At 38.8% G+C, this 14,771-nt stretch overlaps 1 protein-coding gene across 1 annotated transcript; it reads right to left on the bottom strand.

The window, feature by feature from the left end:
• Positions 1 to 1,712: 1,712 nt before the first annotated feature.
• Positions 1,713 to 10,371, bottom strand: slc25a19 (solute carrier family 25 member 19). Its single transcript, XM_073849047.1, has 7 exons — positions 10,171 to 10,371; positions 8,997 to 9,172; positions 8,383 to 8,538; positions 6,009 to 6,179; positions 5,462 to 5,636; positions 4,393 to 4,523; positions 1,713 to 2,404 (listed from the first exon to the last, which is right to left on the bottom strand). Exons 2-7 carry the CDS (start codon positions 9,126 to 9,128, stop codon positions 2,228 to 2,230), a joined length of 942 nt encoding a protein of 313 aa, XP_073705148.1. The 5' UTR covers positions 9,129 to 9,172; positions 10,171 to 10,371; the 3' UTR covers positions 1,713 to 2,227.
• Positions 10,372 to 14,771: the final 4,400 nt, after the last annotated feature.

Below are 14,771 nucleotides of genomic sequence, written 5' to 3'. Positions count from 1 at the left end.
CCAAGAAGCTAATAAGCAAAGAAAAAAATTCTGCTTATCATTTAGTATATGGAAATTAACTACTATTTTTAATTTTTTCACAAAAAAACACATGTGGTATTATGTAAACAAACCAGCATTTAAAGGGTTACAATTCTGAAAATTATTGAATGTTTGGTATCTATGGACAGAACAGATGCTGGTCAAAAAATTGACATCAGTGAAAGTGGAAAAAAATATTAATAAATCATATTTTATGGCAGTTCTTGGACATGGACATTTTTTCCATTTTGCACCTATGTGTAACTTTTTTTTTTGAACACACAAGGTTTAAAAAAATGCAATCCCTAAAAAATTTGACCATTCACCATTTAAAAACCTTTACAATGACATAAAACACATAAAAATGGTAGAAATCAGATTATTTCGTGGTTTTTAATCTTAATCCATTTTAAGCATTGTCAAAAAATGAAGAAATGCTAAAGGTTTACCTTGCTGATTTAATCTGAAAAGATAATTAATAAGAGAATAAAAGTAAAACATTATATATTTTTTTTACAATTTGTGTGGATTTTGTTATTATTATCAACATTGACAAAGGTTCGTTTTATTTTTTGGCATTTTAACTTGAAAAATTTGAATGCAACTAAAGATGATTTAATAATTAGAAAACATTCTTTGCAATAATTAATTCTCCAGACATAAAAGCAGGATGAGACGACAAAGAAAATCTAAATTTTATTGGAAAAATAGTTGCTTTTTATCTTGCGTGTCACCCATTTGTTTGCCATACATTTTTGTAATATTGTATTTAAGTGTTTTGTACATGGACACAACTTTTTTTTTTTTTACCAGTACTATGATCCTCAGAAGAGATTTTTTTTGTTTTGGCTAATATCAGTGAGAAAGATAATAAAACAAATACATACACATGGGCATAAAGCAAGCAAGAGTAACTGTTTCAAACAATCTTTCTCTATCAGATAATATGGAAAATAACATTTAAAAAAAATGCAATCCATACAGTATTTGACTATTCACCATTTAAAAACCTTAACAACGACATAAAACGCATTAAAGAACACAACATAAAACCTGAAATCAAATGATTTTTAGAAACCAATTGACTGAATAGTTCATGCACCATATTGAGTATATAGTTTAAATGTTTTTGAAATGCAAAACTGCAAAAATGCAAAAGTTTAACGAAGTGTAAACCTTCAGATTTCCAGTGTTATGTATAAAAAGAATAATACTATCAAAACGATTCAAAAATAGTTTCTGGTACTTGAAATACAGCTGACAAAATATAAATATTAGATGGAAAAATGTACACTTAAAAATCCTAATTAAGATTTTGTTAAAGTTCTAAAAAAAAAATACCAAAATTAAAAAAATATAAAAGGAAGCTAAATACATAAATACTAAAAAAAAAAAGAAATGTAAAAAGCACATAATGATAAAAGTAGGAAACATATAATTCATTCTCCAAACATAAAAGAACAGGACAACAAAGAAAATCAAAATAAAATAATTTTATTAGAAAAATAGTTGCTTTTATCTTACACATCACCCATTTGTTTGCCATACATCTTCGTAATACAATAGAGATCCATTTTTTGTACGTGGACACGGGTAAAACCAGTATGGTAAAAGTAAAACCACTATAAAAGAGAGTCAGTTAGAAAGTACAATTAAAAAATACATAAATATGGGCAAAGATAAAGCCGTTAATATGTAATCGATAAAATATTTGACCATTTGCCATTTAAAAACCTTAACAATGACATAAAACACACAATAAAACCTGAAATGAAACTTGTAGAAACCAGATGACTGAATAGTTCATGCACCATACGGAATATAAAGTTTAAATGTTTTTGAAATGCAAAACCACAAAAAACATTCTGATTTCCAGTGTTATGTTTAAAAACAATAAAACAGATCCTAATGCAGAGTGCAAACCAAAACACAAAGGCATCATGACAAAACCTAAAATCTAAATATATGTAACGATGGTTTCAAGTCTCCAGTTGAGTTAGACGTAAACACATACTTCTCAGCTGATTGTTCGGTTCAAGGCTTTAGTGGAGCGAGTCAGAGGTACAAATATCTCCTGACTCAGTGCCTGTGTTTTGAGAGCAGCTACTGGTCCCTCTTACATTCATTTTATGTACATCTACACACCATAAAACAAATGTTGCGTCCCATCTCTCGAGGATGTCTGTAAGGCTTCTCTCATTGCTCACTAACTGTTCTTGAGGCTGACAATAGTATTGATGAAGAACTCGTACCAGAAGAAGGTGAAGCCTGTGGACACAGCAGCCTTCAGGAGACTGGGGGAAAGGCCCTTAAAAAAACCCCGGAGCCCTTCCTCTTTGCCAATCCTCACCACACAGTCCACAAATCCATGATACGTCCGCACCTGCACCGAAAACACAAGAAATGAAGATTCATTTGTGAAATAGATGAACATGCACTTAAGAAATCTCTTATTATGTTCACCAAGGCTGCATTTATTTGACAAAAAATCATTTAAAACAGTCATTTTGTGTAATATTTTTACTATTTAAAGGGGTCATCGGATGCAAAACTCACTTTTACATGTTGTTTGTACATGAATGCGTGTTGGTAGTTTGTGTGCACAACCACCCTACAATGATATAAAACCAACCCAGTGGTATTTTTTTTAATCTTTAAAAGTAATATCCTTTTTTAGAATCAGGTCATTCTCAGCTTCTTGTCGTTGTGACTGCACACTGACAGAGGCCACTCCCACAAAAGTTGATTGACATGAGCGCCTTACCTTAGACCCGCCCTCACCGAGCTGAAACAGTCCAAATCTGATCGCCATTTTGTGACTCAGGTGCAGAAGAAGACTCTAATTGAGCGATTGAGGTGTTCTGTTGTTGGATGTAATAATAATAATAACATAGCCGCTTAAGAGGCAGGGGACAACTTTACTTTCGTTTTTCAAAGGAAAGTACCGATCCCGATCTACATATGCATGTATGTTCGTGCAAATCGCTCCTGATGCAGCTTCACCCACAGCAGAAGTGAGTATAAGGGTTTTTTTATGCATCTTTGCAAATGGCCTTTCTTAATAATGTGCTTGTTGGCAAACGCGGCTAAATGCAGCTAAACACGGCTAAATGTGGCTGAAGTAAACATTACAGCTCGTAATTCCTCAGCAGAGAGGAGCGGGGCAAAGTATATTACAGACTTTTCATTAAGACCCTAAAGAATCATATGAACTTGTGGAAAATGGGCATCCGATGACCCCTTTAAAAAAAAAAAAATTCTGTTTGAATATATTTTGAATACATCTTCAGCATCTTACAAATCTAAAATTATCAATGAAAAGTGTATTTAGGTCAGAAATTTACAATCTACAGGTATAAAACAACAGAAGTGTAGTGCTTAAGGTTTACATATTAAAGGGGTCATTAGATGCCCAATTTCCACAAGTTCATATGTTTCTTTTGGGTCTTAATAATAAGTCTATGATATACTTTGGTTAAAAATTCTCAATAGTAGTGTAAAAAACACCCTTTTACCTTTTCAAAATCAGCTCTGCAAAAAATCAACTAATTTTATTGCATGGTCCCTTTAAATGCAAATGAGCTCTGCTCGCCCCAGCCCTCTCTGATGTGGGATGATGAGCTGTAATGTTTACTTTAGCCATGTTTAATGGCGAAAATTGCCAACAAGCACATTATTAAGAAAGGCCATTTGAAAAGATGCATAAAAAACCCTTATTCTCACTTCTGCTGTGGGTGGAGCTGCATCAGGGACGATTCGCACAAACATAACCGCATATGTAGATCGGGATCGGTGCTTTCCTTTTGAAAAACGAAAGTAATGTTATCTTCTGCATCGTCAGTGGCTCAGATGTCAGAAGTAAATGATGACTGCTATGTTCATTATTACATCCAACAACAGAACACCTCAAATGCTCAATTAGAGACATGTTTGTCTTCCTCTGCATCTGAGTCACACAATGGCGATCGGAGTTGGACTGTTCCAGCTCAGTGAAGGCGGGTCTAAGGCGCTCATGTCAATCAACTATTGTGGGAGTGGCCTCTGTCAGTGTGCAGTCACAATGACAAGAAGCTGAGAATGACCTGATTTTAAAAAAGGATATTACTTTTAAAGATTAAACAAATACCACTGGATGGATTTTTATCATTGTAGGGTAGTTGTGCACACAAACTGCCAAAACACATTAATGTTCAAACAACATGTAAAAGTGAGTTTTGCATCCGATGACCCTTTTAACAACAGTTTCACTGATGTCAGCTTAGCAAGCAGAAATAGTTATTATAAAAAGAATAATCAGTCCCTGTTTGGTTTGAACCCACAGTGTTTTTGGTTAGCAGCTTAGATCTTTAACCACCACACTGTTCCACCCACCTGCCCAAACTTCATCCGGGCTTCTTCAAATCCACCCACTTGAAGTCTCTTTTTAATCAGGTCAAACGGATACGTGATGGTTTTACTGATGACTCCAGCACAACTACCACTGATCAGACTGTATAAGCCTCCTAGAAACAGATGAGATACCACAGCAACATTAACATCACGACAGAAAAGCAAGTTTAAATTCAATGTTGATTCATGCACTTTAAAAAAAATTGATATTGTCAACTAATACAGGTACTTGAAATACAGCTAAAATATATATAAAATATCAATATTAGATGAAAACTTACATTTAAAAATGTAATTGAAAACAACAACAAAAATAAAGTTTATGTTAAAGTACTAAAATGACCAAAAATGAAATAAAAAATGTATAGCTTAATAAAATGAATAAATAAAAACTCAAGAAAATGTAAAAACACAAATAGTGAAATCACTAAAACTTTTTAACAAAAATAAAAACGGAAAATATTCAATTAAAAGCTCATTAGCTGAATAAGAAAAAAAAGAAGTTTGTATAAATTAATATAAGCTAATTTAAAATATTAATAAATATTAGGGCTGTCACTAACGATTATTTTGAGTAACTGGTCAATTATTCTGACAATTAATCGAGTTATTGGCTAATTGTTTTGTGGTAATAAAAACAGATCTAAGTGAACAATACTTACCTCCAAAGGCAAAGTGCAGTAACTACGACAACTCTGAAACTGAGAAAAATGCCTTTAAAGTTTTTACAACAGCTAGTCAAACATGTTGACGCTCTCCTTTCTCTGAAACGAGACAAAATTGACCCAGGAGACTTTGCCACAAGACAAAACAGTTGTCACAAAGTCCATTTTAAGCCTTAACTCAATTTTGACCAAATGCGTAGTTACTGCGCTTTGCCTTTGGAGGGCAGAATAGATTGTAAAATGACTTAAAACACATATATAACAGCAACGAGGCAATAATAATTGGTCCAAATAAAATATCAAAAGCAAGTAATCATATGATTATGACAAATATTGACCAAAATAATCGTGATAGTGAAATAACAGTTTAAAAAGCATGCTCTGACCTCTAGATTTGGTGTCCTTGGGCTCCAGAAGTTTCTTCAGGATATTATAAGAGAAAAACTGCAGACCTGCGTATGGAAACACGGCCACTACGGTGGGTGTGAGGCCCTTGTAGAAGGTGAAGGGCCCCTCTGTGCGAAACATTGTGGCTACAGCATGTCTGAGGTTACGATATATCTGTACATATGAGAAAACCTTTCAGTCGTGGGTTTCGTTAGAGATTACCAAAAAGTGAAATATGATACATTCAACCTGATCTCATGATGAAAACGTACCTGTGAGAACTTTTTTTGCAAGATGTAAAACCGCCATGTACATTTCGTGACATATTCAGTGAAACGTCCACTGGGTGGCCCTTAAAGAGTGTTCAGATTTTTCCCCAGAACAGATGAACGTACATATGGTATGTTTTATGTGACGTTGGTTTTGATACGTTTTTGTCATGGGATCAGGTAGGATACCTTTTTAGATGCATTCCGACACAGAACGTTATTAAAATGATTTAGTAACACGTAATATCACACTCCTGAAGGAGGTTTGGCCCCTGACCTTGGGTTCGCCCTGAGCAGCGAAGCGTGTGCGGAGGGTATCCAGCGGCTGGCAGGCGACTGTGGCGGAGCAGGCGGCCAATCCACCACAGATGAAGTGCACTCCTGGTGTCTGGCTGTTATAGGGCGTCTTCTTATGGACCACCTCTGTTAAAGCTTCGAAACTCGCAAACTAGGACAAAACACACAAACAGAAACAGTGAGGTTTAAGAAAATTAGATATCTACAATTGTGTAAAGGGTGTCCATACAATTGATCTGAATATATATAAAGTACTAAATAGGATAACCTACAAGTAGAATAAGTTTAAACAGAATATAACAAAGTCAAATATTAATTAATTTATTGCTACATTATGTTTTAATGCCACATCAGCAACAATGGCCATATTCATGGCAACATTAACAGTACCATTTCAATACATCATTTACAAAACACTTTCTCAAGAAGTAATCATACAAAACACACAAGTAACAACAATAGTAATGATTAAAATCATATAGAATCTTTTATTTTAATTAATGACAAAAAACTTCTAAAATGACTAAAACTAAAACTGAAACAAAAATCAATTAGAATACCCTGACAACATAACTGAAATAAATGTTTACATTTATTAAAATGGCTAAAACTGAAAAAAGATTAGAAAGATAAATTAGAAATCGAATAAAACAAATAAAGAAAAAAATAAAAATCACACAATCAATTAAATAATAATAATAATAATATATATATATATATACATATTTTTTATGTAAAAGCAATTCAAAATATTAATAAAACACTGAAATAAAATAAATGAGAGCTCTATTAAAAATATAAAACAAATAAAAATTAAAGCACATACTGAAATCATTAAAACATTGGAGCTGAAAAAATAAAAATAAAAGCTAAATCAAAATACAAATAAATACTATAATTGTATATAATTAATACTAAAATAACTGATCAGGACTTATCTTTATTTATGTCAACAAAATAATAGAATAGAAAAGAATAAAATAAAATAGGACTGAATATTTTTGCAAACAAAACTGAAGAACAGAATAAATTATTTTGCAAACAAAATTGTAGAAGAATAGAATAAAATTGAATAGAATATTTTGCAAACAAATTAGTAGAAGAATTGAATAAAATATTTTTGCAAAAAAATGTAGAAAAATAGAATGAATAGAATATTTTTGCAAAAATGTAGAAGAATACAATAGAATGTTTTTGCAAGAAATTTAGAAAAATAGAATGGAATAGAATATTTTTTGCAAACAATTTAGTAGAAGAATAGAATAGAACAGAATATTTTTGCAAAGAAAATTGTAGAAAAATAGAATAGAATAGAATATTTTTCAAACAAATTAGAAAAATTATAGAATAGAATATTTTACAAATAAAATTGTAGAATAGAATATTTTTGCTAACAAAAGTGTAGAATAGAATAAAATATTTTTGCTAGCAAATTTATTAAAGAATAGAATAGAATATTTTTGCTAACAAAATTGTAGAAAAATAGAAAAGAATAGAATATTTTTGCAAATGAAAGAGTAGAAGAATAGAATATGAACAAAATACAACAGGATATTTTGCAAACAAAAGTAGAGCAATATAACAGAATAGAACAGAATATTTTTACAAACAAAAGTTTGGAAGATAATAAAATAGAACAGAATATTTGTGCAAACAAAAGTAGAGCAGAATAAAATAAAACAGAATAGAATATTATTATAATTTCATTTTCAAACTAAATCGGTGAAGAATAGAATAAAATAGAATAGAATATTTTTGCAAACAAAAGAGTAGAGGAATTAAATAGAATATGATAAAACAGAATAAAATATTTTGCAAACAAAAGTGTAGAAGAATAGAATTTGAATAAAATAGAATAGAATTGGGGTGCAAAAATGTGGAAAGTTTCCAGTACATTTTGGAAACTTTCAAGGACAAATTTTCGTTAGATTCTTTAAATTCTTTAGAAAGTTTCCAGAAATTGACTAGACATTTTCCACCCCTTTGGAAGCCTAAATAGAACAGAACAGAACTGAATAGAACTGAATAGAATAGAATAGAATAGAATAGAATAGAATAGAATAGAATAGAATAGAATAGAATAGAATAGAATAGAATATTTTCGCAAACAAAGTCCTAAACAATAGAACAGAAAGGAATCTTTTTCAACCATTACAATAGGGTAAGTTTACAAATTCAATTACAAATTCACAAGTTCAATTTAAGGTTAAAAGCTCTTTTATGTGGCTTAATAATTAAATAGGAAAATGATTCTGATACTGTGTATATATATATATATATATACACACACACACACACACACACACACACACACACACACACACAGTAAATACATATTATTTATCTCCAAGTACCTGAACTGCCCCATAACACACAGACAGCAGCTGGGCAGGAATGTGACCCTTCCAGAAAGCAGGAAGTCCTTCTTCAGTCATTATACAGCGTGTGGCCTGCCATAAACCCCAGTACTTCCCCTGACGATTCCTCCAGGACACCTTCTCGATCTGCAACTGTGGGAACAACACACACAAAACAGTCAACATCATATTGTGATCCTGCTATATCACAATAAAAAGCAGATTTGTTTGAATGGGAAGATTTGAAAGTCTAAAAGTGCAACACTGCCACCTTGAGGCCTGACCATCAGTTGCTATGATAGAGAAACCACAGAAACTAATTCAAATAGAAAACAGCTCACTGACTGCATCTTGTGGATTGCATTTGTAACCAGTTTAAACAGGCTTCTCTGAACTGAGCATGCTCAGTACAGCTGTGCATTTGGGAGTGGTGCTAAAATTCCACAGGAAAGCATGACTCATGTTTAAGGCATGATGATAATTATATGAATCAGATGTTCTAGAATAGAGAATACATTGTTAAGAAAACAGTTTAAGGTGAATGTATTAATAGTTTCATTATTATGTGCAGAAAACCCATTTGGAAACTCAAGAGAAATGAAAGTTCTTACCTGAAACCTGATTTTGATGACATCCAGAGGGCTGATGAGGGCACGGGTGACCATGCCCGCTGCTGACCCAGCCAGAGCAGCTTCCTCTGGGGCGAGAGCCGCGGCAGGAGAGCTTGGATCATAACCCACCATTCCTGCTCAGATCAGACGACAGAAACACTGCCACAGCCTGCGCACTGGGGTGAAAAGCATTTATGAATGTGACTAAAGGATGACTTCAGTGTAACAGAGAATATTTTTGCAAACAAATTTGTAGAAGAATAGAATAAAATAAATTATTTTTGCAAACAAATTTGTAGAAGAACAGAATAGAACATTTTAGCAAACAAAATTGTAGAAGAATAAAATAAAATATTTTTGCACAGAAAAGCAGAACCAAAGAAGAGAATAGAATATTTTTGCAAACAAAAGTTGAACAGTGGGATAAAATTAAATAAAACACATAATAAAAAAAATCAATATGACTAAACTGAATGAATAACAACTACAGCACAATACAATTAAATAAACTAAATAGTTAAAAAGCATTATATAAAATCTAATAGAACATTTTTGTTATTTTATATGTGACCCTGGACCACAAAACCAGTCATAAATAGCATGGGTATTTTTATAGCAATAGTCAAAAATACACTGTATGGGTCAAAATTATAAATTTTTCTTTTACGCCAAACATCAGTAGGATATTAAGTAAAGATCACATTCCACAAAGACATTTTGAAAATGTCCTAAAGTAAATATATCAAAACTAAAAATTTTTATTAGTAATATGCATTGCTAAGAACATCATTTGCACAACTTTAAAGGCAATTTTCCCCTTAGATTCAAGATTTCTAAATAGTTGTATGCCAAATATTGTCATATCATAACAAACCACAAATCAATGGAAAGCTTATTAATTCATCTTTCAGATGATGTTTCATAAAACTGACCCTTGTGGTCCAGGGTCACATATTTATTATGTTAAAAATATAAACCCACCCACTAAACATAACAGCAAGAGGCTGCGTTATAAAATCTATTGAGCTGCCAATCAAGGAGTTTCGTCTAGGACGTATTTATGATGCCCAAAAATGTTGTCTTGGAAAGCAGCTCTTTATGATTTGAGATACAGCCAGCATTGCGCTAACATTACATGTACTAAAAGTATAGATGAGCGACAACGTAAACATACCTTTTTTGTGTGCACATTAGAGTGCACCGAGTTCCTCTGTAGAATATGTTTTTGTGTTGTTTTCTTATGAGTGCATAGCAGCAGTGTGATGTTAGAGGACACCTCCTTATGTTCCCTTCATAACTACAGTTGAACAGCAGCACAGACCAATGACAGCGCCACGGCTGTGTTTATTGACCGTGTTGGATTTCACACCGAGCACATTGGTTCCTACCGCCATAGCTAAATTAAATACGCGTTTTATTATATTTACATAGTTATATTGGTATTTAACACAAATATAAAGTAGAAAAAAATAGAAATTCTTACAACCTCTGAATAATAAACAGAATATATAACAAAATCAGATATTGGGCGAATTCCAAATGGCCTTTTTGCGCCCTTCAAATGCACTTTGGGAAGTGGACGCCATTTATAGGGACGTTTCAAAATAAAAGTTAGCAACTTAATCCCTTCACGAAGGACCCTTCCAGAAGTCGAAGTGAGTAGGGCAAATACCTATTGTTTAAAGGAGTAGTACACTTTCGGAACAAAAATAACAGAAAATGTACTCACCCCCTTGTCATCCAAGATGTTTATGTCTTTCTTTCTGCAGTCGTAAAGAAATGTATGTTTTTTTTTTGAGGAAAACATTTCAGGATTTCTCTCCATATAATAGTCTTCTATGGTGCCCCCGAGTTTGAACTTCCAAAATGCAGCTTCAAAGGGCACTAAACGATCACAGCTGAGGAAAAAAGGGTCTCATCTAGCAAAACGATTGGTTATTTTCCAAAAAAATAAAAATAAAAAAAAATACAATTTATGTACTTTTTAGCCTCAAATGCTTGTCTTGTCTAGCTCTGTGTGTACTCTGTGTATTCCGGTTCATGACAGTTAGGGTATATCGAAAATCTCCCATCTCATTTTCTCCTCCAACTTCAAAATCGTCCTACATCGCTGTTTTACCTTTTTTTTGTAAAGGGTGTTTGATCTTATTTGCACATTCACTTTGTAAACACTGCACTTCTGCAGCGATGTAGAACAATTTTAAAGTTGGAGGAGAAAATGTTATGGGAGTTTTTTGACATACCCTAACTCTCATTAACTGGAATACACAGAGTTCACACAGAGCTAGGCAAGATGAGTGTTTAAGATTAAAAAGTATATAAGTTGTAAATGTTTTTAGAAAATAACCAATCCTTTCACTAGATAAGACCATTCTTCCTCGGCTGGGATCATTTAGAGCCCTTTGAAGCTGCATTTAAACTGCATTTTGGAAGTTTAAACTCGGGGGCACCATAGAAGTCCATTATATGGAAAGAAATTCCTGATGACATAATTTCTTTACGACTGAAGAAAGAAAGACATGAACATCTTGGATGACAAAGGGGTGAGTACACTATCTGTAAATTTTTGTTCTGAAAGTGAACTACTCCTTTAACTTATTGCAGTGTTGCCAGATCAGTGTTTTCCCACTGTTTCCGCGGGTTGTTTATCATGTCCGGCTTGAAGCAATGTCAATAATGTGATATTTATCCTCTGGAATGCAGATTTAAACAGGGAAATCTTGTCAAAAAATGTCCGAAATGCGATTTTTACCTGGGACCACCCTCGAAATACGATTGGGCTAGTTTCGGACTGGTAGCAATTTGTGCGTTAAAACCTGGCAACCCTGACTTATTACTACATTAACGCCATATCAGCAACAATGGCTATATTCATGGCACCATTAAGAGTACCAATTTAATTTAATACATCATTTACAATAATTTAACATTTTCTTAAGCAGTCACTATACAAAAACTGTCATGACTCTGGGCTGCGGGTTTCTCCTCAGCCTCCTGAGGTCGCTGTTCCTACACTGCACTTCCTGATTGCATTCACCTGTCTTTGTCATTAGCACTGATTCACTCACATCTGTTCACTATTATCTGGTCTTTAAAAACTCTCACCTTTCACTCCTGCTTCATGGCTGCATTGTCTTATGTCTCTGGATGTCTGACTCTGTGTTCTTGATTATCCTGACCCGTGCTCTAGATCGTGTTTCTTGTTTTGTTCAGTTTTTGTGTTTAAAGTTTATTAGTTTTGTGCCGTGTTGGCCTTTTGTTTGTTTGTTTATTGTTTTATTATTAAATATCTCCTCACCTGCATCTGGACCCAGATCTCCCATTATTCACGTGACAGAATGCAGCCATCCAAGATGGGTCCAGCGGGGAGGATTTTTTTCGGGGAGGCGAAGCTTCCCCGTTTGGCGGCGGCGGACGTGCGTTTGGGGGCGGCGACCACCCGCTCTGTTCCCGATACGGCGGGAATGTCTTTTGAGGCGGCGTCGGCTACTCGCTTCGAGTTCATCTACGCCTGCCTGGCTGAGATGGACGCTCGTAGGGCCGAGACTGCACGGATGCGTCCCTGCTTTGCGGTGGGGGCGGAGAGGCTCCTCCGCGGGGAGACGGTGGTGTCCGTTGTCTCAGTTCCTGACGCGCAGGTGACCACGCCCTCTGTTCCTGACGCGGCGGTGACCGCGCTCTCTGTTCCTGACGCGGCGGTGACCGTTCTCTCTGTTCCGGACGTGGCGGTGACCGTTCTCTCTGTTCCTGACGCGGCGGTGACCGCGTTCTCTGTCCCTGACGCGGCGGTGACCGTTCTCTCTGTTCCGGACGCGGCGGTGACCGCGCTCTCTGTTCCGGACGCGGCGGTGACCGCGCTCTCTGTTCCGGACGCGGCGGTGACCGCGCTCTCTGTTCCGGACGCGGCGGTGACCGTTCCCTCTGTTCCGGACGCGGCGGTGACCGTTCTCTCTGTTCCGGACGCGGCGGTGACCGCGCTCTCTGTTCCTGACGCGGCGGTGACCGCTCTCTCTGTTCCTGACGCGGCGGTGACCGCTCTCTCTGTTCCTGACGCGGCGGTGACCGCGCTCTCTGTTCCTGACGCGGCGGTGACCGCGCTCTCTGTTCCTGACGCGGCGGTGACCGTTCTCTCTGTTCCGGACGCGGCGGTGACCGCGCTCTCTGTTCCGGACGCGGCGGTGACCGCGCTCTCTGTTCCGGACGCGGCGGTGACCGCGCTCTCTGTTCCGGACGCGGCGGTGACCGTTCCCTCTGTTCCGGACGCGGCGGTGACCGTTCTCTCTGTTCCGGACGCGGCGGTGACCGCGCTCTCTGTTCCTGACGCGGCGGTGACCGCTCTCTCTGTTCCTGACGCGGCGGTGACCGCTCTCTCTGTTCCTGACGCGGCGGTGACCGCGCTCTCTGTTCCTGACGCGGCGGTGACCGCGCTCTCTGTTCCTGACGCGGCGGTGACCGCTCTCTCTGTTCCTGACGCGGCGGTGACCGCGCTCTCTGTTCCGGACGCGGCGGTGACCGTTCTCTCTGTTCCGGACGCGGCGGTGACCGTTCTCTCTGTTCCGGACGCGGCGGTGACCGCTCTCTCACTTCCGGACGCGGCGGTGACCGCGCTCTCTGTTCCGGACGCGGCGGTGACCGCGCTCTCTGTTCCTGACGCGGCGGTGACCGCTCTCTCTGTTCCTGACGCGGCGGTGACCGCTCTCTCTGTTCCTGACGCGGCGGTGACCGCTCTCTCGGTTCCTGACGCGGTGGTGACCGCTCTCTCTGTTCCGGACGCGGCGGTGACCGCTCTCTCTGTTCCTGACGCGGCGGTGACCGCTCTCTCTGTTCCTGACGCGGCGGTGACCGCTCTCTCTGTTCCTGACGCGGCGGTGACCGCTCTCTCTGTTCCTGACGCGGTGGTGACCGCTCTCTCTGTTCCGGACGCGGCGGTGACCGCTCTCTCTGTTCCTGACGCGGCGGTGACCGCGCTCTCTGTTCCTGACGCGGCGGTGACCGATCTCTCTGTTCCTGACGCGGCGGTGACCGATCTCTCTGTTCCTGACGCGGTGGTGACCGCTCTCTCTGTTCCTGACGCGGTGGTGACCGCTCTCTCTGTTCCTGACGCGGCGGTGACCGCTCTCTCTGTTCCTGACGCGGCGGTGACCGCTCTCTCTGTTCCTGACGCGGCGGTGACCGCTCTCTCTGTTCCTGACGCGGTGGTGACCGCTCTCTCTGTTCCGGACGCGGCGGTGACCGCTCTCTCTGTTCCTGACGCGGCGGTGACCGCGCTCTCTGTTCCTGACGCGGCGGTGACCGATCTCTCTGTTCCTGACGCGGCGGTGACCGCTCTCTCTGTTCCTGATGCGGCGGTGACCGCTTTCTCTGTGCCGGACGCGGCGGTGACTGCTGGCGTTCCTCTGGCGGCTATGCCAGCTCACATTCCTCTGGCGGCTATGCCGGCTCGTGTTCCTCTGGCAGCGGTGCCCGCTGACGTTCCTCTGGCGGCTATGCCAGCTCACGTTCCTCTGGCCGCTGGCGTTCCTCTGGCGGCGAGGCCGGCTCGCGTTCCTCTGGCGGCGAAGCCAACTCACGTTCCTCCACTGCACGGGCCTGGCCCGCCATCCCTCCCCCTGTTTCACCAGTCCCCCGTTCCACCTCCCTCCAGACTTGTTTCGGCCTCAGGGAACGTCTGGAAGCCGTTCCGTAGGGGAGGGGTACTGTCATGACTCTGGGCTGCGGGTTTCCCCTCAGCCTCCTGAGGTCGCTGTTCCTACACTGCACTTCCTGATTGCATTT

Source organism: Garra rufa, chromosome 1 (genome assembly GCF_049309525.1).
Source record: "Garra rufa chromosome 1, GarRuf1.0, whole genome shotgun sequence".
In the NCBI taxonomy this organism is placed as follows: Eukaryota; Metazoa; Chordata; class Actinopteri; order Cypriniformes; family Cyprinidae; genus Garra; species Garra rufa.
This window is presented reverse-complemented; position numbering and strand designations above follow the sequence as displayed.